At 41.3% G+C, this 26,153-nt stretch overlaps 1 protein-coding gene across 2 annotated transcripts; it reads left to right on the top strand.

Annotated features, from left to right (window-relative positions):
- On the top strand, nt 1-25,731 carry igfbp3 (insulin-like growth factor binding protein 3). Of its 2 annotated transcripts, none has more exons than XM_013265383.3 (4): nt 1-690; nt 4,360-4,603; nt 7,504-7,623; nt 20,458-25,731. In XM_013265383.3, the coding sequence occupies exons 1-4, from the start codon at nt 327-329 to the stop codon at nt 20,627-20,629; spliced, it is 900 nt and encodes a 299-aa protein (XP_013120837.1). In that variant the 5' UTR covers nt 1-326; the 3' UTR covers nt 20,630-25,731. The 2 variants fall into 2 exon arrangements, with proteins under 2 accessions (XP_013120837.1, XP_003457351.1); XM_003457303.5 differs by having other exon boundaries at nt 12-690; nt 4,360-4,607.
- Nucleotides 25,732-26,153: the final 422 nt, after the last annotated feature.

Below are 26,153 nucleotides of genomic sequence, written 5' to 3' on the forward strand. Positions count from 1 at the left end.
GGAGCAGATTTGGAGCTGGAAGCGCACCAGATGAAAAGAGCTCAGTAAAATACATTAAAAGATTCAAAGAATTGAATGTTTTCAGCGGGCTGCCCCCCGAGAGTGGATATAGCGGTCCCTCATATCGGGGCTCTCCATTTACATTATTCATACGGAGGAGGGTGTGACCTGTTGGCTGGTTTTTTTCTGTCTGTATAAAACGAGAACTTCGCGTAAAAGAAAATACAGATGGAGAAGGCTAGCCGGCTCGCTGTGTCACAGAGAGTCCCCTTAAGCCTACGTGACAACTCACATACTGTCCCTTTGTGACCAGCTTAATCGGCAGAATGCCCGATGTCTGTGTGCTTTGTCTGGTTGCCGCGCTGGCTGCATTCGCCCGGCTCGCCGGCACGGTGGGCCCCGTGGTTCGATGTGAGCCGTGCGACGCCGGCGCGCTCCTGCAGTGCAAGCCGCTGCCGAAAGACTGCGTGGAGCGGGTCAAGGAGCCCGGCTGCGGCTGCTGCATGACGTGCGCCCTCGGAGAGGGACAACCGTGTGGAGTGTACACAGCGCGCTGCGGCTCCGGCTTGACCTGTCGGCACCAGCCCGGGGAGAGCAGACCCCTGCAGGCTCTCCTGGAGGGACGGGGAGTGTGTTCGAGTCCCGCGTCCAAAAAACTGAACAGTGTTCTCATGCCACCGCAAAAAGAAGGTGGGAAGTCTTTTCTTTTCTTTTTTTAATGATTCTCTGACACCTTGTTGCCCGTGTGTTTGTGTTTGTGTGGGTATTTTTGTGTGCGCCCCTGAATGTTATTATGCATCGACTTTGACAGGCGCCCTGCCCATTAGGGTTCTGTTCTTCGCTGACCAAGTCCAACAGTTCCCTCCTGGTAAAAATGTGGGTTAAATGTGTGGCATTTATAGTGGCTGGGCTAAAGATGCTGTGACAGAGCTGCTTGTGATTAAAAAGCACAAAGAAAGATGCAAAAGCGTATTTTCCGGGCTTTTTGGCAAATCACAACAATACGTGTGCGTCTGTGTTTGGGGGTGGGGGGTTACATTGCACAGTTGTGCGCTGGCCTGGGTTAAACAAATCCCACTAGACCCCTAAAAGTTTGACTTCATAACAGGAGTCGTGACTTTCTAAGTTGGGGGTCCCACTTCAGCTAATACTGCTTTCCTACAAGGTTCCTTTGGAACATCGTTCGTAAATACGAAACAGGACACGAGGAGTTTTATGATTGACATGTTACACTTGAAAATTGTTTTAAGAAGAGGACACTACTGCTCCTTCCCTTTCTTCATAATGCACACAGTAGTATATGCGCACACACAGAGTCCCCAAAACCAGAATTAGCCATTTACATTCTGTAAGTTTATGGTTTATAGTATTTAACTGAGGCCCAGTGCAGACCATGTCCCTATCTGCTGTAAAGCCTTTATGTTAAAGCTAATGGATTCATGGACACAGCATGGATGTGCACAGTATGTACTTCCCTGGTGCAGACAGCCTAGATCACAGATGTCACAGTTTATATCTAGGGCCAATACAGCCCACTTTGATCTTATGTGGGCTGGACCAGTGAAATTCCCCTCACTCATTTTTTCTACATGCCTCTGTAGTAAATGGAAAATATCTGTCATAACTATGGGGTCAAACTGTAAGTAGTAAATGTGTAAAATACAGATATGTATAACTTAACTATTTTGATTCAGTATAACTGGATGTGAGAAAGGTCTTTATAAATAGGAAAAGCTGTAAAACTTGTGAAAATACAGTTAAAAGTCCAAAATGTATGTCCTTCACATTCTCCAAAGGTATCCAAAGGGCCGAATTGGAGTCTTTGCCTGTTGATTTTGGCCTCCGGGCCTTATGTTTGATACCTCTGTCTGACAAAACAGGGATGAAATTCCCAACGCAAGTATTCAAACACACAATCACAGCCAATTAGCATTGAATACCAGTATCAGATTTCTTAAATGTCACACTGAGAACCATCCTATGCACAGCCTTTTATTTAAATGTATGGCTGCTGCTCACACTAGTCAAATGGCACACATGTCACCTACATGTGAATACACATGGTTGTGCGTCTGGGCACACAACTGACGTCAGGCACCCAAGAGCCTGTGTGTGTGTTTTCTTTTCCTGGTTGTTTGGTTTGGCCACACTAATGCGTGGTGTACAAGCACTCAGCAGTCACAGTTTCATACAAACATAAACACACACACACACAAATACAAAGTTCTCACTCTTTCACTCACTTTCCAGCTTTGCTTCTTCTCACTTCCTCACCCTCTAATTTATGACAAACTAACCTCACGTGGGAGCAAAGAGATCCACCTAAAATGAGAACTACCAGTAACAGCATTGACATGGGTATTGATCTGTTTCCTTCTCCATCTGCACAACTGGAGAAGAGATCCAGAAAACGAGGCAGAGAGGAAGAAAATGACCCCAAGTGCCCCTGTTGGTCAGAGTGTGTTGATGCAGCTCAGCGGTTTCCACAGCCATGTCCCCAGATCCAGCACAGGATCTCCTCCCAGACATTAACAAGCTCTCCTCCTCACCGCAGTTTGTGCTGTTTACCCCTGTGCTATTATACAAACAAATTGCGTAATGTGTTAATCTAAAACACCCGAGACTTCCTAGAAGGGTTATAAAAAAGTTTATATTGACAATAAAAAGGAATGCTTGCAGAAATCTAAAACAGGGCATAATTCTTTTGTCCCTGCTTGTGGATATATATGGCCGTTATTGAAAAGTTTGGGGCGAAAACATGTGGAGGGTGCGTCAGGTTGAAAGGCACTTTCAGATTCTGTCCTACTGCAGCACACACTGTTGTTGACGTCCAAGTTGTTGTTCTCAGTTCTCGTGAGCCTGGGAGACTGTGGAGCTCCACCGAGTCACTAATTGATCAGGTGGTCACAGAGAAAGGGTGGGCTGCTAGCCTGCCTGCCCACACGAGCTACACCCCTCCATGCCCGTCCGCCGCCCTCACCACAGCTCTTAAACACAAAATCTGCTTTGAGTTAACAGCTTAAAACTGTGTTTGGGTGTGTATGTGTGTGTGAGTCGCTGCATGTGTGTTCCCATCATCCCTCTGCCTCTCCAGGACGTCGTCTCTGAGATCAGTCAGCTCCTTCCACTGTGACCTTGCGGTGGTGTGGTCGACCGGGTGGCACATGGGTGGTAGTTTGGTCCTCTCCTATTTCAGTGAGGAACATCTGAAGCCCCCCTCTTCTTCTCAGACAGATGGTCCCTGCTCTGCTGTGTTTAACAATTTGACAGGAATCTTTGCCAACACCACTGGCTATTAATATACCTGCCCCATCCTCCTCCCCACCTTATATATGCACACATAAACATATATGCAACCGTTTCTTCTAAAGGTCCTTAAAATGTCTTGTTTATGCTCAGTTCCTCCTTGTGACTCTATCTCTTGGCCTGCATACTGTGGAAATTTGTGGATATGAAATTGTCATGTTTCTGTTTATTACTTGGCTTCAATTCTGGCTACAAACATCCCACAAGGCAATGAGCTAACTTTATTTTGTCTGCTTTTAACAGGCTCCTCATACACAGTCAAGAATTTCCTGCTGGATTGAATGAGCACAAGCAAGCATTTTGCAGTCATTTTGTAATATGGCAATTTCTATGCAAAACAGAACAGCGATGACATGTTGGCTTTTGATTCTGAGGTCGCAGCTTAAGCTCCACATGTGCTTCAGAAAAGAGATAATAGGAAGATGTTTCCATTAAAGATTAACGAAAGCTTTAAACAAAGAAATGCCAATTTTACGTCCATATCAAACAAACCTAAATACACTTTCAATTCAATTTTATTTATATAGCGCCAAATCACAACAACAGTCGCCTCAAGGCGCTTTATATTGTAAGGTAGACCCTACAATAATACATACAGAGAAAAAACCTACAATCATATGACCCCATATGAGCAAGCACTTTGGCGACAGTGGAAAGGAAAACCTTCCTTTTAACAGGAAGAAACCTCCGGCAGAATCAGGCTCAGGGAGGGGCGACGATCTGCCATGACCGGTTGGGGAGAGAGAAGGAAGCCAGGTTTCACACACTTGTGTTTCACACACTTGTGTGTGAAACCTGGACTAGGCTGACTCAGATTTCCAAAACCTTCTTCTTTACATTTAGACAACCTAACACGTAACAGTCTCTGGTGTCTTCTCTTAGTTTATTCCAGATGTGACAAATTTTTAAACTGACTTGAAGGTTGTAAAATTTTTACAAGAATCAAGACAGAGAATCAACCGCTGAATGTCACTATTTGTCTTTATTAAGCACCAATTTATATATATGAAACCATAACATTGTTAAATTGAGACCTTTTCTTTGTTCATGTAGAAAATGCTGGAAATCAGGTCGAAGACTCTGTCAATGTCACCCAGACGATTACAGTGCTGCCTGGCGTTGGAACTGTGAAGGATGGACATAGTCGGGGGTCGATGGACACCAGGGCTCCTTTGCACAACATATTAATCCAGAAGGATGAGAACAGGAAGACCCAGAGCTACAAGGTGGAATCATTATCAGGAGGAACCAATATGGATGTGCATAACTTCTCTGTGGAGAACAAGAGGGAGAATGAGTATGTAAGTCACACCAGGCAATGAGATTTCTGTTAAAACTGTGAGATTATTGCTGTTTTGGAAGAAAAATACCTGGAATCTCACTGAAATATATAAAATGCCCATGCCTTCCTTTTTATGTGTTCTTTTGGGGCATTTTAGCCTGACTTTAATAAGCTAGTGAACAGAAGACAGGAAAGCTGGGAGAAGGACCAGGGAGAAGACACAGTAAATGCCCTCAGGGAAGCTTCAAACCTAGGCCTCAGTATTTAGGCCTGTACACACCAGACGTGTTAAATCTGTGTGACCATATCATGCGTTAATAATAGTTTAAGTTATGACCTCGTAATTGTGCTGGACAAATTTGCGGCATTTATTTTTTCTAACCAAGTTTGATATTTCAGATTTTTGGAATCTGATTAAACAGATTTGACTAATGAGACCACTATAACAAGTCTGATCATAGCTCAAAATGTGCATCTGTACAGTACTAGTAAATAGTAAAGTAACACTATTTTTCCTCAGATGAATCTTCCCCAAACACAACACTTTCATTGTGCATACACATTACACGAGCAGTTCAGATCTGAAAAATTTGTTATTTTGTGTCACTTTTGTATCACTTTTTCGCATCATTTGGATTGCTGATTCAGCAATCTGATTCAGCTGATTCAGCAATCCAAATGCCTTTGGCCATTTTTTATTTGCTGTCAAATAAAAAGTGTTTACCAAAAGGACTACTGCACACCTGCTTTCTAACAACACTGCCTTGTACACTGCCCATTCCAATAATGGCACAAATCCCAAAGATGAGACGAAAAACTAGTGTTACAGTCTCAGCAGAAATTTTGTCTTTTATTTTTTTTTGCTAGCCAATTAAAATAAGCTCTCTAGCTATTTTGTAGCACTTTGGGGGGGAAAACATGAAACCAATTACAGAAATGAAAGTAAGTTTCTACTTAAAAATTCTGCACTGAGAGTTGTTAGCAGGTTGTTAGCTTGGTAGGTTTTTAGGTAGCTTTTCATCTGTCCTATATTATACACAATAATTACTTAGGGAAATTTGAACTTTATAATGTTTGCCCTTTAGTGGAAATAGCAAGCATAGACAAGTTAAAAGAAGAGAGCTATCTGCTAGCTCTTTTCTCTGCAATAATTATTGTACATTAGGACTAATATTGATTTTTGAATTCAAAGGTAACAGTAGTTGGTCAAATGCATTATTTATAAGTAATGTTTATTGAAACTATGCATCGTAAAAATTATATATTCTGGGAAAGCAGCCCAGTCATAGAGTGTAACAGTTAGAGTCCGGAATAAAAATCCCATTTATATTCTCCACAGAGATTTTCATTATGAACCATAATTCTGTAACCATAAAAGCAGACTTACTGTGAGCTATTACATTATGACACAATGTAGAAAGTCAGCATGATATCAGCATTGATTTAATACAAAAGCTTTTTATTCATGATGTCATGGAAAATAAGTATAATCGTAAACTGAAACAGAGATGTTTCTGATTTGCGAAGGTGATTGCAACCACAAATATTTAAACGGGCGAACTTCAGGTCACTTTTATACACATGTACAATACAAACTACAATATGTGTCATTATATGACGCTGATAATGAATACATTTGAGACATTACATTTGAGAAAAAGGCTGGAAGTCGTTCAGTGTAGAATCAGGGATTTGCAATGCATTATTTCCTTCACCATTAAAAGTCTTTTTATTATTATGATTTAGCCTATAGCTGATCAGCTTGGTTCAAGGCTTTAAACTCTTTATATAAGGATTTTCTAGAATATCAATGGAGAAAATGAGAGGGAAATGCAGAGCAGAACTCTTCACTGTTTCACACAGCAGACCTTTTTGCTAGCTACTTAAATCACCAGCTTAATTATATTTTTTAATAACATTAAGTCTGGATAAATTATTCTGAAGAAATGCCGTTGGCTTTTCAAAGACATGATGGCTCTAATATAACCAGTAAAAATACAAGATTGTTCAAATCAATAGCTGCAATCAAGACACGTATTATGCTTGCTGACATGCCACCATGCTGCGGCACCATTTGAAGCAGTGAAATGTAAATGATGATATGTGTTTGCACCTTCTTGAGGAATATTTGCAACCCAGGTTTCAACAAACTATACCAAGTTCTGCAACTCATTTAGTGTTGAATTAAAAAAAGAAAGCTCTCTATAAAGAAGCAAACTGTGCATTAACTGGTTTGTCTCATAGATAAAGTGGGTCCACATTCCACTATGGCCCAACTATGATGGCATAAATGCATACTGTCAAGCCATGGTAGGTGGTATGAATGTGTAGCTTCTTTCACGTGCAGGAAAGAAACAAAATACAAACAATATGGCAAATCTCTCATTGTAGCACAGCTATACGGTGCAATTTGTGGTCCAAAAATCCACAGGGTACTTTTATGTTATCTACTGTTGTTTAAACACCAGCAGTTTTGATTACAAACATTTTGTAACAGAAGGTACCACTTTTTCACAAAGCGACTATCTCATTTTGGGATTTAACCTCTTCAACCTGGACCTTACAGTGTGTTTGTTTCTGCACTTTGACACGGGCTCAGCATACGTTGCTCAAACTTGCAGAACTTTATTTAAAACCGCAGGAAAATTCCAGAAGCTCAGTGGCATGTTAAGCATATTATAAGAATAAGTATAAGAATAATGGATTACGTCAGAATTGATATGATACCTTTAGCTCGTAGCTTTGGAGCTGATTAGTGGGATAAAAACATTAAAGGTTCAACGCGGTACCTTTTATAGACTTTGATGTTCACCACAAACTTTTGAACTTGCATGGATGTGCCCGGTGTTCTTCCTGTTTGTGAATGTGTAAGGATGGCGGCCTAATATTAATGCTTTTGTTTGCTATGTTGCTAGGGGCCATGTCGGCGGGAGATGGAGAGCATCCTTAACAGCCTTAAAATCAGCAACGTGCTCAACCCTAGAGGCTTCCGCATACCCAACTGTGACAGAAAGGGTTTCTACAAGAAAAAGCAGGTGACTGGCTCTCCCTGCTGTTTTATCTCTGTTGTTTCTTTATACCTCGTCTCTGTCCCTCAAACACACACACACACACACACACACACACACACACACACACACACACACACACACACCTGCGGACATACAAATAGACCCACCGCATGCCTGAACACTTCCAAAGAATCCTCAAAGACTCATCCCAACCACCCACACTTACACAATCCCCCTTTTTTGCAGCCCAGGTTGCCTTGACAGCCACATCAACACTATATTATCAGAATGGCTAATAACCATGTATTACTCCGGTAAATGCACTCCAGCCGTCTGACTCATGCCTCACAGGAAATGAAGTCGGTCAGGTGTGTTTGTGGGTGTGTGGTGTGGGAGAGTGTGGGGGGTAGGGATGTAAGAATGTGGTCCAGGAGTGTGTGTGGCATGGTAGATGTGGCGGCAGGGGAGTATATGTATGGCGCTTGTTTGATGGCAGTAGTTTGGTGTGGGAGAGTAGGTGTGGGGTGCTGTTGGCGAGGTAAAAAAACAAACAGGCTGTCACTGGTTTAGTTTTTCGCGTCCGTAGTGCAGACTGGGGCCACCCATAGGCTACTCATTTGAAAGATGGCGGGGGGGGCAAAGAAGCTGACATTTGGCAGAGCACTATAGGTGGGTGACATGTGCTGTGACCTGAGGAAAGAAGGGATAAGACGGGGGAAGGTGGTGGATGAAGAGGAGGGCTTGTGGGGCATTAGTGAGACACACAATGTGACAAATACCACTATCCAATTTCCTGGGGTGGGGAGTCTTATCGGAGGGATTCCACAGGCCCATTCTGAGAAAAGCATGAGTCACCGAAAACCCCCTACAAGCACCATGAGTCAGAGTCCAACTCAAGCCGTAACACACACAGAAAAAAAAAGAAAGAATTGTCTTCTAAATTCTTACCCCACTCTTTCCCCACGGTGTCTCCACAGTAGTTTCATAGCTACTTTCATTAAAGTCAGCCTCTACCTTGCTCATTTCCTGGATTCCTTAAACAAAATATCTACCGGGAAAGTGTCAGTTCTGGTTGCAGTGTTTGCAAATGTCTGTGTGGCAGTGTGCCAGCTCCTGTCGCCCTTTTCTCAGAGCACCAGTGGGGTGCGGAGTGTTGTGTTAAATCCGTCTCAGGGGACGTGCCTTCACGGTGTGTTGTAGAGATTTATGACCGGAAACATGGTGAAGAGGAGACCGTGTGAACCGTCTAGGGTGACAATACTTTGAAAAGAAGGGAGCCGGGAAAGGAGGTGGGAGGGATGAGGTTGGGGGGGAAGAAGGACTAAACAGAGGAAAAAGTAGCATAACTGTATACCTAATATGCAGGTTCTGTACCTCTGTATGAATATACCACCTCAAATATTAAATGCTGTTGAAATGTGGCTTTTTAAATCTCTTATATTAAAAGAGGAACCTTTTTATTTTACTTTTAACGATGATGGCTCAGAGGGAACTAAAATTGAGAACTTTAAGTCAGCGTTTTGCATCCTTAATTGCGTTACAGGAAAAAGCGATTTAATACATGTTGAATTTCAGTTGCAGTTTTTGGGGGGGTTTTTTCACAACTTTTGCTTAAAGTACCATCAAATCCGACAGTTGATAATACGAGACCTCTTCCTGGTAGTTTCAGGGAAACCAGAAAGTCCTGTATTCAGCTTAGGGACTTTTTTTTGAAAGGCAGGAGCTCAAACCGTTTTATGTGCTAAATTTAACTGCTTTTCTCATTGAAATCAGGAAATGGGCCTTAAAAATTTTTCAAAGTTGGTGCATGTGGGTGGGCATGGATTTGACTCATTTCAGTAAAAGTTGATTTTAACAGTGACATTTTCAATGGCCAAAGAAAAAAATCAATTAAATAACCACTTGATAGCTTATATAGCTTATATTTCTGCTGAACTCTCCATGTAGTTTGCTCAGTTGTTGCAGAATGTATCTTTCTGTGATTATGCTGGCATGTTTGTTGTTGAGCCATTCACTGTGAAAGGTTTTAATTAGAGTTGGGGAGTAGAGAATGGCATGTAATAAAACTAGTAATTTAACAACATTTTCCCGGAGCTTGCTGGTAGTCAATTAACTTCTAAAACTAAAACTAAAATTGTGGGCCATAAAAAGAAAGGAAGTTTAAAAAATATGACTTGTCTACTGTAATAAAGGCTCTTTTCCTGTCCAGATCCTTCCCACTATGATGGCATACCCAGGTAAAGATCCTGTCATGGTACTGTGGTGGCCATCCATAGGCATCCATAAGCTGTATAGCATCAGCAGGGGTCATTGTCAAAATGTGATAACTTTTTTTGTAGTGGACTGAAGCTGGACTTTGCCCTTTGCCACTATTTCTATTTGCATTTTTTTTTAATGGATAGAATTTGTTGGTTCAGCCAAAGGGCGGTCAAGAAAATGGTGGTGGCCTCAGGCCATGTCCACACTAATACGTTTTCATTTGAAAACACATCTTTTTCTCTTCATTTTGGCCTTCCGTCCACACTGAGACGGCGTTTTGAAAACGCTCTCCAAAGCAGATACTTGCTACGTGAAAACAGCGTTTTTGCGTCACAGTGTGGACACAGTGTGGACAGCGAACCAGGTTCGCAGTGTGGACAGCGAAACCGGAGCCTTTTCGAAAACGATGGCACATTTTAATCATGTGATGCAGTCATGTGACCAATTAAACCAAGATAGCGGAGGCATTATACAGCAGTTATTTTTGTTTGCTCTCAATCTATTCAAGATTAATATCAGTCTGTACATGCTCCAGATAGCTTTTCTTCAAATTCTTTAATTCTCACTCGCTTTTGCAACTTTGTACTTTTGTGTTACTCACAGCAACAACTCCACCTCATTGTTAGTCCATTTAAAAAACTCGGTGCTTCTCCTCAACATTTTGCCGCGATGTTTCAAAAAGCCGGAAAAAAGGCAGGTCGAATCGGCTTGCGTTTCACACATGCGCAGTACTGGAACATAAGTGTTTTCAGCCGTTTCAATGTGGATGCACAACTCTGTGAAAACGACTGAAAACAATAGTGTGGACGTGGAGCTTTTTCAGATGAAAACGCCGTTTTCAAATTTATCCGGGCTAGTGTGGACTCAGGCCTCAGGATCTCCTCTCTGCTTTTTGCAGACGATGTGGTTCTGTCGTCAAACAGTAACCTCCAGGTCACAGTGGCAGTGGGGTGGTTTGCAACAAAGCGTGAAGCAGCTTTGGTGAGAATTAGCACCTCCAAGTCTGAGGCTATTGCTCTCAATGGGGAAATGGTGGCATTCATACTTGCCCCCAATGGAGGAGTTCATATCTCAGGGTCATGTTCATGGGTACCCTGCCATCCTTTATGATGGAAGGATGGTGTAGTGTCTATGATCAAGAGCTGTGTGCAAGGAGCTCATTTCCAGTCAAGGCAGGAAACAAGTTTCTTGTTCCGACTCTACAATAGAGACAGGGTGAGGAGCTTTGTGATTCAGAAGGGATCCTTCCACATTGGAGGAGTTGGTTTGGGCATCTGAATAGGATGCCTGCTGGTTGCCTGCTTAGTTAGGTGTTTTGGGCATGTCAGTGTGTGGTCTGATCTCAGGACTAAACCAGGATACACTGGAGAGAGTGTGCCTCCTGGCTGGTTTGGGAATGCCTCAGAGCCTAAGTGCCTGCCATGGATAAGTGACAGAAAGTGGATGTTTGCCATCCCTTTTCTCTTCCAGAGACATTTATAATAAAATAGGATTTGAAATGTGCCCATCTTCATTGGGGTCTGCTGTTGGATTTTTAGAGGACTGAATGCAGTTTTCATTCCATTCCATCATCCTTCTCCCTGCATAGCTAAAGGAGTATGTAAATGAAGATGTTTATGAAAACAATGCGTGGCTATGAATATGGCTTAATGCATTTGTCAAAACAAAGTAGACACTTCTGGCACACCATAACCTACTTCCAAGACAACAAATTATGAAGCTGTCAAAGCTGACCCTAAAGACACATGCGTTTGGTCAAACATCGTTGCACGAGTCAAACAAAAAGGTTGTTATGTATCCTGCAAGTGTTGCTGGAGTTTTAAACAGGTAACCCTCAAAGTGATGACCCTAACTTTAACCCCAACCCTATATTTTGGAGAAATATATGTTTTTTGTAAAAAAAAAAAAAAATCAGGATCAGTTTGAATGGTTATTTCCTTTGTTCATTGTTGGCCAAGACTTGGGAAGAACATTTTAAATAAAATAAGTTAGGTTATAGTTAGGGTTAGGATTTGGATTGTCATGAATGATGACTTAGACCACAGAGGGTTAATCCATAGGCAACTTGTGGAACATGTGCAAAAGGGTGAGTGTGGCTCAGAGCTCATACAGCAATGTCATTATAGATAAACAAATGTTCAGACAAGTTGTCACATGCTATTTGAGCTGAATGAGTTATTCTGCTTTGTGCAATACCCGCACCTGGACTCACGTCTCTAGAAGGCAGGGTTCTGACTCACAGACATGTATGTAAACCCAAAGCTGACTCAGTTACCAACTAAATAATGTACATTGAACTACTTTTTCCTCAACAGTTTAACATTATTTTACACCATTGGTTAGGTTTGCTATGGTTCAGCTTGTTCCACTGTCAAGTTAGTGGTAATTTGGAAAACAACACTTTCAAAGTGGTTCCCCGGCACTATTTATATTTAACCGTATTTTGGAAAAAGAATAAGTATTTGACTATTTAGCGCCTATGGACTGTCCATATAAGTGCATATACTCCCTCTCAAGTCAGTTCCTCCCATCTTGGAATGACTCCAACTCCATGATAATGAACCGCAGGTAGCAAAGTTAGTCGTGGCTCTACTGCAGCCCTGGTGAGTTTGCTTGCGTGGCACATGGACTGTTTCACTATCCGAGACAGATTCTAGTAAGAGTCGCTGTCTAGCTAATTCCATTTTTCTAGAGCAGAAGAAGAATCACTGTCCCCAGTTGCATTCTGCAGCTATGGGGTTCAAGTGTCCGGATTTTAGCTAAATGATGCCGAGGTCCATCACAGCACTAGTCAGACTAGTGTTAGGGGAAGGACTAGAGATAGGGGGTTAACAGCACCTGAACTTTCAAAAATAAGAGCAATAGAATGAAAATGAAATAAATGCTGAAATAAGTCATAATTAATTTATAATAATAAAAAATCTATGTGTGGGAAACACTTCAAGTTGCATTAATCATTCAAGCTTCATTCAACCTCTGTTGCTGTACTTTTCTATTTAAATGTAAAATGGTGCAGTAATGTAGCCAGTGAGGAGAGTGAAAGCAATAGCCTTGACCTCTTAACATTCACCCAGTCACAGGTGACCGGTTTAAGGGTGGGGTCAGGGTTAAGGTTAGGTTTCCATCTTACCTCTTTGGCATACCCATGCTCACGTATCAACCCTATAGTGGTTTCATTTTCATATAAGAAAGATACATGCCATCAGCAAAAAACTGCAAGCATTTAGTGTATGTGTGGTTTTCTGTATGTGTTGCTGGTAATGGGAGAAGCTGAGCAGTGCAGCTCTACATAAGCTACAGTAAGGAGGAACCTATTTTTAGCTGGAGTTATATGAATTGGCTCAGTATCCCCATTCAGGCCAGGCATTCCCAACACTGACCACTAATAAGACTTTAACTGATCAAACACACACATCCACACATGTGCAATAACACTAATGTGCAATAATCTTTTCTGGCATCGTTGTATTTTTACTCAGTTGTATATAGCATTTGTATTCTATTTTTATCTTATTGTATATTTTATTCTATTTTATTCTACTGTATATAGTATTTTATTTTATTCTATTCTGTACAGTTGTGTACTGTATTTATTCTTATTTTATTTTATTCTAATTTTTGCTTCATAACTTTTGCACTGTCCACTTCCTGCTGTGACAAAACAAATTTCCCACGTGTGGGACTAATAAAGGTTATCTTATCTTATCTTATTACATCCCTCAAAGTCTCACTCTCTCTTTAATTCATCATTTCACCCACCCATCATTACCCCCATTGTGCCGTGCCTACAGTCATCCACCCGTCTTTTGTTCTGCTTGCCCGCTCCATCATTCCGTCCATCCTGCCCTTCCACCCACCTGGCTTTTCCTTCCTTGTTTGGACAGGAATCACCCCGCAGAGGGTTGTGAATGGAACGACAGTGTGTGTCTCTGTGTGTACTCTTTTAGAGTTTAGAGTGTGTGTCAAGAGGAAGAGGAGCAGGAGGAGGAGGCCGTGGGTTAAGGATGTGAGCCAGGTGCCTGTGTACGCTTCTGCGTTCTCATTCACTAGGTCCTGACACTGCCAGGCCCATAAGGGTTGACTTATTGAGCGTGACTCAGAAGGATCTGTGGAAATGTACACACCAACCACAATGGCTTTATAATAACTGGCCAACCTTTGGGGATCCAGACAGCTATTTTCACCCTGTCTCTCTCTAGTTCTCTTCCCTCCCTAGATTTATAATCCATCTCTCTTTCTTCTTCACTTTGAAATATAAGTCTTTTTTCCAGTGTCTCATGCATAATAGGCAGAGCAGGGGAATATTTTTATTATTGATGCCAACACAGTACCTAAATTTAGATGCCAATAACCAAACTGTACTTCTCAGTAGTTTTACTTGAGTTTCTAAACATTTTCAATAAAGAAAAAAATCCCTTTTTCATGCTGCAAATTAGGCAACTCTGTAAAGTCCTGAAAGGTGTTATTTATATTCCTGTCAGAGAAATTTCCATTTATTTTCATGTTTCAGATAAATGTTTGAAATGTATTCAATTTAGCGGCAAAGTCAAGGAAATGTGTGATGATGATATTTCTGATGCTAAAAAAAATTCCTAATCTTTTATTGGTGATTGCAGCTCGTGAGAACCAATATTTAATAGCACAAACAAAACAAAGTGACAGACCTAAATTACCTAAATCAAAGTCTGAACCAGTTGCCACAAGGTGTCAGCAGCAGCATCTTGTAGTGTAACAGTAATGATACAGCGCAAGTCAAAATGTAAGCACGACAGCAGCATAGGTGGTGTTTTTCTCTGAAATTTTAAGTAAAGGTATAACATGACTGCTTAACACTTAAGTTTATACAAAGTAAAACTTTGAAACCCTTCCACTCTTCCACAACATTGTCACACAGAAAAGCTGAAAGTTAACATTATTTTCTACCTACAGTATTGTGTTATATCCCGGTCTAGGGGTACAGGAACGCAACAAAAGGGTGTCCCCGCCCCGTCCCCAAAGCCAGACCCAATAGCCATTTTGTCATTAAAGGTGAGGTTTATTGCTATACCAATAACACCAAAACTGAAAGGATAAACTCCAGGGTGAACAAAGGCCAAAATAACAAACCAAACAAGCTATTCCCGAAAAGTGCTACCTTAACCCTACATGGAACAAAACCAAACAAAAGACAAGTGCTACCTCTAGCTCCCTAGCTTCATAAACAAGACAAAGCGTCAAAAAATTAAATAGACAGTTCACCCCTTCTGCTTTAGTGCTATTTACAGATGGACACGACTATTTACAATACTATATACAAAACCTAGTTGTTCTCAAAATACACACAAGATCAAGCACTGCAGGTTTGGAGGCTGAAGACAGATCTGCTGCTGCCAGTTGCTGCCAGTTGCTGCCAGGGGAACAACTGTCAGAGACGGGCTTTTTGAAGCAGCCAGTTGATAATGGGGGCCAATCAGCAGCCGCCAGGCCAAAGCCAGCCCAAAACAGCTCAACCAATCAGGAGGACCTGGAGAGACTCTTAAAGGCACAGAAGACACATACAAAACACAGTCCAGACATGCTGACACACACTGATTCAAAATATGGCAAGGGCCGTAACAGCTGTATCTTGGGTCGACCTTTTAAAGTAGTTGCTTAAAGCCCTGCCTTAAGCAACTACTTAAAGCAGCACCATTAACTCCATCAGTAAGCCATACACGATTTATTCTTCCTCTCATATGGAGTGCAGATAGCGAGTGCTCTGGCAGTGCTGGGTTTGAGCCATTCATTTATTTTTGGGTTGCACATCACCAACTGCCAGTATTTCCTCTTTGCATGCTATGTGTTTTTGCCTCAAGTGGTGAAACAAGTTTGTTTCTTCGACCTTTAGCAGGAAGATCTTTCTTGCATATTTTGCATTGTTGGGGTTGCTGAAGTAGCTCTTTGTTTAGGCTCTCAGATATGCCTGCCTTGTCGTGCGTGATAGGGAACGTAAATGCACAGTATTGCTCTACCATTAACAGTAATGTAAATATAAATTTTTTATCGTGAAAAAAGTATATCTGTTTTTCAATGAATTAAATATATTTCCAAATTTACCGAGCAATTGTATTATTTGAGCATGATATCAGTACTGACCAAAAATAATGGCGATTATTATTTTTGCTTTAATTGAACTCAATTACATGTGCCAACAAACATGTATGAATGTTTTTTGTATACATCCATTAGCTGCAACATTAAAATCACTTGCCTAATATTATGTCTCAGCTCTGTTCTGACAGGACATGCTGACAGAACCTCTGGGGGTGTCCTGGTTGTCACTGGAATGTTGGCAGTGATTCCTTTAGGATTCTGTGTGTTACTGGATGCAGGCTGTGGAGCAGTGCATCCCACAGACGCTTGATCAGGTTTGCATCTTGTGCTGCGAGAGCCTGCTGTTATTGGGGTGTGCCATTGGCATGTTAAGATTCATAGTACGTGTGTGTCAAATTAATATTCACATAAGTAGCCAGACTTAAGGGTTACCAGGAGAACACAGAATGATCCATGTTATTCACCCGCACGTTCTTTCCAAAATATCCCTTTTTGCTTTTCGCTAAAACAGAGCAGGGTCTTGATAAGGATTATCAGCTATGATGACTTGGATCTCAGAGGGTTAATGTTGTAGCTGACTCTGTCATACTAACTATATTACACTATATGTAACACTGTTGTATCTAAAAGATAATCAGTGTTTATCATAATAATATTAAATAGATCGATGTAGCTTTAACACAAGTAGAAATAAATGAAGCTTTAACATGCAAATATTGGCTAGCAGGTGGTTATGTTTATGGTTAACAGATGGAGTGCTTAACAAATTATTGATGTTATAAATTATACATGTCAAAAACATGTTTAAAATTAGACATGACTGAAATCACTGAGCTGAGTTAAATTAATTATTAAATTAAACCCAAACTTGACTACCATTAAAATGAATTTTCTGCTGCAAGTAAACAGCAATTTGGCATTTGAATTGAATTTGAACTGTAAAACAGTACATTTGGAAATTATTATTACATAAAACAGCAATAGTTATATTTTACTAGTAAATATCTTTTAATCATCTTCAAAGAGCTTGCGCAAACTGGGGGATGAGCCATTAGAGAAACATCAAAAATTAAATTTGTAATTTTTAATAATGTTAATAAACCTTACATTGGGTGGTGGTCTAATAACTTTGTTAAGCAGTGTATATGTAGGAATCTTTCTCTTAGAGATAATCGTCCAAGTACACTCTTTTAAATTTACCCTCTTCTCCCTCTCATGGTTTGACCACATCGAGTCATTACTTATATTGATCTCCCTTCTTCCAGTCTACCACTTTGTAAACTTTGTGAAGCAATATTTAAGCCTCTATTTTAAAGTTTGTGTGTTGCCATTCTTCTAAAACAAACAAATTATTCTAGGGTTCTCTTCACTCGGACACTTTTTTAAAGAAAAAGCAATATCCTGCAGCTACTCCCAAATGCACTTGCAAGCACATACAGATGCCCTCTTGATTACACAAATACATATACATGCGCCCATACACACACACACAAACACATTGCGTTTTATGAGCTGGTGTTTATCCAGTGGTCAGACCAGGCTCTTTTTAATGTGCGTGAAGCCCAGAAGTCTTGCTGTTAGCTATAAAGATCAGCATCACAAGAGCTTGCATTCATACACACAACGCACATGCATGCACACCTCATAAAGGTAGCATTATGGCTTTGCAAGGTGGATGAAATATGCTTTGTTTTTTGTTGCTTTTTTTTTAGTGACAACCATGTGGACCAGGCAGGGCTAGTTTTGGGGCTATGAGGCTCAGAATATAGGGCATGGGATTTGGGCTGGCGCAGGGTTTGGACTCTGTGATGCTAATCTCCGTGTGATCGGGTGACTGTGGAGGCTGTTTGAGTAAAGCAAACTCATTGTCATGTTAAGAAACCAGTTTGAAATGATCTGAGCTTTGTGCCATGGCTGTTATCCTGCACTAAGCCAGCATTTGATAGATACACTGTGTCATAAAGGGATGGACATATTCAGCAGTGAGAGTACACCCATGGAGAGTAACAGAGAGTAAGAGAAATCAGGTGAAAAAAACAATGAAAACCGTCCACTGCAGCTGCTGTCTGTCCTTTTTTATGCTACTTTTTGTTAACTTTTGTTCTCTCTTCTTGGTGAACTTAGCTGTTGTTCCCTTTCCAACCTTTCAACCGGTCGGTTGGCTCTGTGCGCGGCGTCATCTGAAATGACATTCACTGCTCAGTGGATGTTTTGTGCTTATGCGTGCGTTTGGAGTGAAGCACTAAAGAAAGGACTGCAGAGACTGGAGTGGAAATTAAAAGGTAGCCAAGCAACAGGGATATGCACACATGCACATTTTTCCTCTCCTTTCCATCTTTCCAAGGGGACAGGAGTAGGAAGACGATACAACCAAAATAGTGAGTTCACAGACAAGAATGCCTGGATGATGTTAGGGGCACATGTGGTCGTGAGGTATTTTAATAGATTGCTGTCTCTATAAAGCTGCCTTTGATCATGCACTCAGGTTGTACATGAATCTTGATTACACTGGAATAAGGACACCTGATCACACTGTCTCCCTGTGCCAAGGAACATTGCAGTTTTGTTTACAATGTTTACTGATGGATGTTGGAAATCTAAGTATAGCACTCAGTTTGAGATTGAAGTGCTGATTTTCAGCTTTTAATTTGTTGGTTTTTACATCCCTGACTGATACACTGGCAAGTTAAAGTACTTTTTGTGTTGTCTCATGAGGGTGAGAAGGGTTGCAATTTAGCCAGGATGGACAGTTCTCATGTTCCAATAAAGTTATACTAAAAAAGAAGAACTCCTTGGCTGCTTAATTTGTCTCCCATGACATAGTTTTTTTATGTTTGTTTTTTCTCTTTTTAACACGGAGCAGGTCACACACTATTTAAGTTTTCACTTTGTCTTGTTTAGGTAGGTCAGTTTGTTTCACTTAGTGTAATTGGTTGGTGTCAGCTTTTGAGTAGAGTTCTGTTACTTTGACCTCTTGTATGGGCCCAAGATTTTGATTCTTTCTGTGTAATTTAACCAAATTACTAACCAAATTACTAAAGTCCCCATTTGACCTGTGTCTGACTTTCCTTCACTGCTCGGGCCATCACATTAAGCATGTCACTAAAATGCAATCTAACACTTTCTCTAAATGGGGTAGTGCATTCATTTAGTTTAGTCTTTTTTTTCCTTTTTTTTTAAGAAAAGCTGGTCTTAGAGATTAGAGATTCAGGTTCTCTGGTCATCATCAGTGATAATTTAGACCTAACAGAGCTGTGGGTGATTGGTGTGCATAATGTAATAAAAGTTAAAAATTAAAATTAAGTATGAAAGGCTGAGTGAAACAGTGTTTGAACTCATGCAGAAAAGACAGAAAGTGTTGGTGTGCAAAGCAAAACATATGTGCTCTTTGCAGTACATACTTGCTGATCACACACCTAGACTGCCGGTACTTACCGACGGTTGCCATCGAGGCAGGCAGGCGTGTCTTGGTCGTGGCTGGACTTCTTACCTCTCTCTCACCACTCCCACCCACGGTGGGAGATGATGGGAGCTAAGAGTAGTGGGACAATTTGAGATCTGAACCTGGTTTAACTGATTGTGCTGTTCCATGTGTACCCCCAAAATGCACCTCATAAAGTTGCCACTCTACAAAGCCGAACCTCCTGTGGGACATCTGATATTACTGCGTACATGTGTGGGAGCAGGTGGGGGGGGGTCGTGTGTGTACAGCACATACAATTCTTGTTTGTGTGCTGCTGCGTGTTTGCTAACGTGTGTTTATATGCACATGCGCCCCGTGCACTGGGGCAGGCCATAATCAGCTCCAGATGATTTTGAGTGCCTGCCAGCTTCCCAGAATAGCAGCGCTGGTTTGCAGCCCTCCAACTGGCCTTGGCAAATATTTTAGCAACCCCATGTTTACCTTCACACTCCTTCACTCTCACTCGCTCAGAGCATTCCTCATTCCAAGCGCCTCTCTATCAGAAATAATCTGCTTTTTCATCATTTACCCCCAGTGGCCGGGAGCAGAAAGTAAACTCCTCCACAGCACCTAAATTGGGCAAACTCAACAGCACGCTGCCCACACGTGAATGCTGCTGCAAAAGCTCTCCTGCTCTAATCATGATGCATTTATTACTGTCTTACTCAGGTAGCAGGGCATTCCACTCCGTGATCGACGGGTTTGTCTAATGAGAGTTCTGCTGAGGCATGACTTGGCCTGCTGACAAGCATCTGAGATCTGAAAACCAACAGAGGGATGGGGTGTTATTATAATACAAGCATGCACATTGAAGGTGGTGTTGTTAAAGCTGTGTCAAGGCATTAATTCCTCTCCGTGGAAACGCTAATCTGTTTTCCCAGTGTGTCTCAGAGGGATAAGTCCTCCGCTACCTCTTTAACCCCACCCAAACTAGAGGTGGATGTCAAAGCTCGATGAGCGATGGTCTTGCTTTTGACACCGGTTGGTTTACCTTTGCTTCGTGAAATCGAACAAGTGGCAGACTAAACTTCTTTGTCTTCTCTTCCTCATGTTTTTTTTTACAGTGTCGTCCGTCCAAAGGCAGGAGGCGGGGCTACTGCTGGTGCGTGGACAAATATGGGCAGCCTCTCCCCGGCTACGATGGCAGGCAGTGGGGCGAGAAGCAGTGCTACAACCTGGAGCGCAAATGAGAGGATGGAGGAACGACAAGTGGACGGAAAGGGGAAGACAGTGTAATATGGGGGAGGGATGGGTGAGGGGGTGAGGGGGGCGAAAAAGAACGAGATCCAACTGTGCTCTTGCATTTAGTTTTATGTAAACATCTGAAGGAACTCTGGACCTCTGATTTCAGGTCCTGCTTCTGTTGGAGGGAGGGGGGACTAGGGGAAGGTGAGGGGGAGGGGTAAAGGATAGCGCACAGCCTTCTGTCCATCACAGCTATCTGTCCTGTGCTAGGGGGACCCACCTCTGTCCTTTCTTTAAAATAAAAGTTTAAGCTGAAAGCTGGGGAGGGGAGGGGGACCCGTCAACTGCACTATTCTTTTAGAGAGAGGAAGGAGGGATTTTTCCACTCACTTTAAAGAGGACTTGTTTGTGACTGTGATCTGCACCCCCACCTCTTAAAAAACCAACACCATTGTTTGTTTGTTTGTTTGCGTTTGTGTGCCCGTCTGCCAGTGTGTAACTGCGCGTGTGTGTGGCTGTGTAACATGCATGCACAGCTGCATGTCTGCATGCAAGAGGTGTGTGAGTTTGTGTGTTTGTTTGTGTAAATACTGCATGTCACTAAACTCAGTTTAGAGATGTCTGACTGCCCATCCCCAGGCCCTGCTCCATTAAACAATGCAGAAAAAACATAGCACTCTGGCTCAGGGTCCATTATTAAGTGAAGGATTATAGAATATTTGATGGTAGGGCTTTAACTTTTTAGTGTAGCTCGGGGGGCGGCCTTGCTGTTTCTAGTTCCTTGTTACTAACCTGCAGGGCAAAGGGATTGGAGGCAGTCCATGCAGCCACAGTGCCTTAAAAACTAGCCTTTCATTGCCTCCTCTTCAGCTTCAGCTCTTCCTCTTCTTCAGTAGCATAAAGGAATACTTCACTGAAAAGCTACCTTATGAGTATCGTGCTTGACAATTTTAAGGCTTGCATCTTTGATGAGGAGAGCAGCTGTAACTAAACCAGTATACACAAAGATCCTGATACAGTGCCATGAAACTGTATTTTCTCTTTCTCTTCTTCCTTTTTTTGTATATTTGCCATACCTAATTGTTTCAGGTCATCAAATGAATTCTAATATTGGACACAGATAGCCAAAGGAAAGACAAAATGCAGTTTTCAAATAATGTTTTTGTTTAGCAAGGGGGAAAAAGCTGTCCAAACTTACCTGCATCTGGTTGCATTTCAATGATATTGGAGATGCGAACCTGAGTGCAGAATTATAAAATTAGGAGCTGGCTAAGCTGATCCCAATTTTTTATTTTCAGCCTTTTTCCATTGTGGAAAACAAAAGTTTTCAAACTTTTCCAGGCCTTAAACCTGATGCGTATTCTCCCTCATAGTAGTAAATGTATAAAAATAAGGCTTTTAGGAAAACAGTGAATAAAAAAATCGCTTTTCTGAAAAAGACAAAATTTGCAGTTCAGTATTGAATATTACATAAAATAACCTTTATATAAAGTTTCTTTGAATGGCAGAGATGCAGAAATGTGTGCATGTAGCACAGAGCTCAGTGTCTAAGTGTCTTAATGAGACTCAATGTGCCTTGAAGCGATTTAGAATTCTATCTTGTTTGATCTGCTGCTCACCACAAACAAGCACAAACAAAAGTTTTGGATTTTTAACTGTATTTTCATAAGTTTGACAGCTTTTCATATTGATAAAAACCTCCCTTATGGCCATTCATACTAAAAAAAAGTAATTATACAACAAACAATTCAATGAAAGAAAAGTTTCTGTCCAAAGAGTTGTGCTGACAGATTTCTTTCATTCTCACAGATGAGAAACAAAGTCACTGATATCTATTAGACCGGAAACAGTTACAAAGCCATTTCTAAAGCTTTGAGACTAGAGTGAGAACCATTATCCACAAATGGAGAAGTGGTACACCTTTCTAGCAGCAGCTCGAATCATTCAGGTCACAATAGAATTTATAACAGCATCTTAAAAACTACAGGCCTCATTTGCCTCAGTTCAAGTCAATGTTCATGTTTCAACAAGAAGAAAGAAACTGGGCAAAAATGGCATCTATGTGACAGTTTCAAGGTGAATACCACTGCTGACCAAAAAGAACAAAAAGCCTGGCAAAACACATCTTGACGGTCCCCAAGATTTTTGAGAGAGGAAGAAAGACACACTTTGGAAAATATGAGTCATGGTTCATCTAGCATTAAATTAACACAGCATTTCATAAAAAGAACATCATACCAATAGTCAAACACGGTGGGGTAGTGTGATGGTCTGGGCTGCTTTGCAGCATCAGGATCTGGATGACCTGCTGTAACTGATGGAACCAGGATTTCTGCTCTACTAGAAAATCCTGAATGAGAATGTCGGGCCATCAGTTTGTGCCTTGAGCCTGAAGGGCACTTGGGTAACGCAGCAATACAATGATTAAAGGCACCCCAGCAAGTCCACCTCTGCATGGCTCAAGAAAACAGTGGACTAGTCAAGGTCTAGTCTAAATAAGATGCTTTGGCGTGACCTTAAACAGACCATTGATGCTCGAAAACCAGGGCTATCTCTGTCTAACATTAAAATTTGATAAGTGTGATTAAAATGCAAAATAACTAAAAAAATCAGGAAAAAACAAAAAGTTTTCATGGCACTGTAAACTTCTTAAACTGCTTTTGAAGCAAAGTCCAGTTCTTCAGGACACATTTTAAGAGTGTAAGCTTATAGTTCTACTGGATGCTAAAGCTACGTTATTATTATATTACATCTACAGATGCTGCTTGGCCATGGAAACCATGCAATGAAGCTCCTGGCATACAGTTTTTGTTCTGTTAATGTCACAGAATATGTAGGAGGGAAGATTTTCTGACTCAGTATATATTTTGTCTTGTCTCCCTCCCATCACCACCAAGTGTTCACGGCAGATGGCTGCTCCTTGGTTCTGCTCGAGGTATCTTCCTCTTAAAAGGGAGTTTTCCTTTCCACTTTTGCCAAGTGCTTGCTCATATGGGGTCATATGATTTTGGGGGTTTTCCCTGTATTATTGTTCGTTTTTTACCTTGGAGTATAAAGCGCCTGATGTGACTATTGCTGTGATTTGCAACAATTGAATTGAATTGAATTGAATTGAATTGAATTGAATTGAATTGAATTGAATTGAATTGAATTGAATTTCACCAGCTTGTGAAAAAACATCCACTAAATTGGCATAAAAAGTGGAAGAAAATGATACTTTATGAAGGTTGGTCAACTCTTTTGTTGATGTGAAAAGCCACCCAAAGTGAAAATGACAATGGGAATGAGCAGTGGAAAGACGGCTTATGTAGCAACAGCAGGAATGTTTAGTGGAATTTTGCATACTTTTTTGGTAACTGCAGCTGCCAATCCCTGTAGCAATAGCAAGTCACAAGCTCTTCAGAGTGTCCTGTCATGCTAACAGGTTCACGTTTGATATCTGAAGACATGTTTTCAGAGGAGTATTAAGCACCTGCATGCTGCTTTGCAATTTTAGGGATCACTTTGGCTAGATTAACTTCTCATCTTTCTTTTTGGTGCCCCTGCTGTTCTTGTCCTCATCCATGTCCCCCTTTGGCCTTCAGCCCCTCTGTCATACATCTTCTCACTGAGCCCATCCAACCCTTCTTGTCTTCACCCCTACTGTTGGAAGGTTTGTCCTATTCGTGTGCCTAATTTCCTCTCTCCAGCACCCTGCCCACCTCCACTACTCCTCTCTTGTCAGTGATGCAACCTGGTGTAGGTATTTTTTTTAATCGGGGTGAGCCCGGTATCACTGGCTTGCATTGCCACAGGTGCCAGCTGCCCCTCATGCTTCAAGCACAAGCACTTAAAGCACTTTAGCTGCACTGCTACTTGTCAATGCATGCAGTTAAAGATAATTGGACCTATCAGCATCTGGATTCCTTTCCTAGGTAATGTCAGATGAAAGAGTGTGATACAGTTAGAAAAACAACAACAACAAAAAGCAATACTAACCTATGGAGGAGGAGAAAAAAATGTAAGAAAGAAAGAAACAAAACTACACCAGGACTTCTGACAGCAAACTTAGAGATCACCCCCTTTAGAAGTTTTCCATTCAATGCAACTATTTCTTTTCTCTTTTCTTTTGGTTGTTGTTGTTGTTGTTGTTTCTTTGAAAAAACTTGCTTGTATGATCGTACGCCAACAAATCTCCACAAGGTGGACACGGCACCAAATATGCATTCACACAAGTGGTAGGGGGTCCGAGGGAGGAGGTGTGGTCCTCCCCGAGGAGCTTCCTGCCCTGATGCTCTCCTGCGTCCTGTGTAAAGACTTGAAAAGTGGAGAGAGCGCCGACAAAGAATGCTTGCCCAGTAGCTTGGTAGCATAAAAAAATCGGCTGTAAACTTCCTCTAACAGACAGCAACATCTTAGAACCAGCCTGTTGGTGCTATATCCAATCTATTCAAAGACTTGATGTTAAGGGGGAGGACACACATAAAAATATGTTTAAGCTATTCCCTCCCTAATATTTGTGTGTCTTTTTATATATTATTATTATTATTATTATTATTTCCTGGCCAGCTTTGTGTCTGACTAGACATCATGTACAGTACGTAAAAATAAAAAAACCTTATTTATATAAGAAAGAACTATAAGCTGATCCAAACTTCTTATGAACACCAGTGACTCACCGATTGCACAGCAAAAGTCTATGATTCAGTGTACTTTGGGGAATATAATCACTAATGAATGTTTTCTTCTTTTTTTTAATCAACCTTTTCCTTCTGTCGCTCTTTGGGTTGCTCTGTGCACATCTACATCAGTCAGACATTCAGATGCATCCTTATCGTAGTTCACTGCTTCTTAAGGCCAGTGAACCTCTCACCTCTCAGTAAGTCACTTCTCTCCATGCACACCCAGCCATCCTGCCCCAGTCTGTTAGAGCAGAGCCAGGGTCACACTTGTGTATTGTCACCTTTTATCTTTTCCTTTCTTGTTTTTGTTTTCTTCTTGCTGGTAAGACCTTTCTCTGTTCACGGGTAAATGTATTCAAGTTTATCATGCAATGATTTTTTTTTCATCATACCTAACTAGAAATCACACAGCTATTATTTTTCTCTGAGAAAGGAGATGATTTTGAATATTTAATGTCTTTTTTTTTTAAATAAAAATGCAACACATTCTAAGCTGCTGACTCTTTTGTGTCTTTTTTCCCCACTTCTCTGACTTGTCATCATCTTAATTTCAGGAACACTATTTTTTTTTTTTTTTTTTGCTCCTGTTTTTTGAATGCAATTGGGCTCCCTTCAGTCTTGGAATGTGTCAATAAGGATAAAGCAAAGGTTCAATTTGTAAAGAACAAAAATAAATGTGGTGGTGCCAGGCAGGCTGGCAGTGGGCATGAGAGGTTGAGGCAAATTCCTGTGCCCGACCAAGGCAAACAGAGAACAGGTCAAAAGGCAGCGCAGAGCTGCTTGTCCCAGAGAACCGGCTAAAGTTAGAAAAAGGACCTCCACTTTAGATCACTGTGATAACACTGCTCACAAACACACACTGAAAATAGCAAAAGTGGTCCGGGGGAGCATTGACACACAGACTCTGCCAATCG

The sequence above is a fragment of the Oreochromis niloticus genome, linkage group LG17, assembly GCF_001858045.2.
Source record: "Oreochromis niloticus isolate F11D_XX linkage group LG17, O_niloticus_UMD_NMBU, whole genome shotgun sequence".
NCBI classification, from domain to species: Eukaryota; Metazoa; Chordata; class Actinopteri; order Cichliformes; family Cichlidae; genus Oreochromis; species Oreochromis niloticus.

Excerpts from the sequence above, each read along its gene's own strand:
- igfbp3 (XM_013265383.3), top strand. The coding sequence starts at position 327 with ATGCCCGATGTCTGTGTGCTTTGTCTGGTTGCCGCGCTGGCTGCATTC. Across the intron at positions 691-4,359 it reads CATGCCACCGCAAAAAGAAG|AAAATGCTGGAAATCAGGTC; the intron begins GTGGGAAGTCTT and ends TTGTTCATGTAG. Across the intron at positions 7,624-20,457 it reads GTTTCTACAAGAAAAAGCAG|TGTCGTCCGTCCAAAGGCAG; the intron begins GTGACTGGCTCT and ends TTTTTTTTACAG.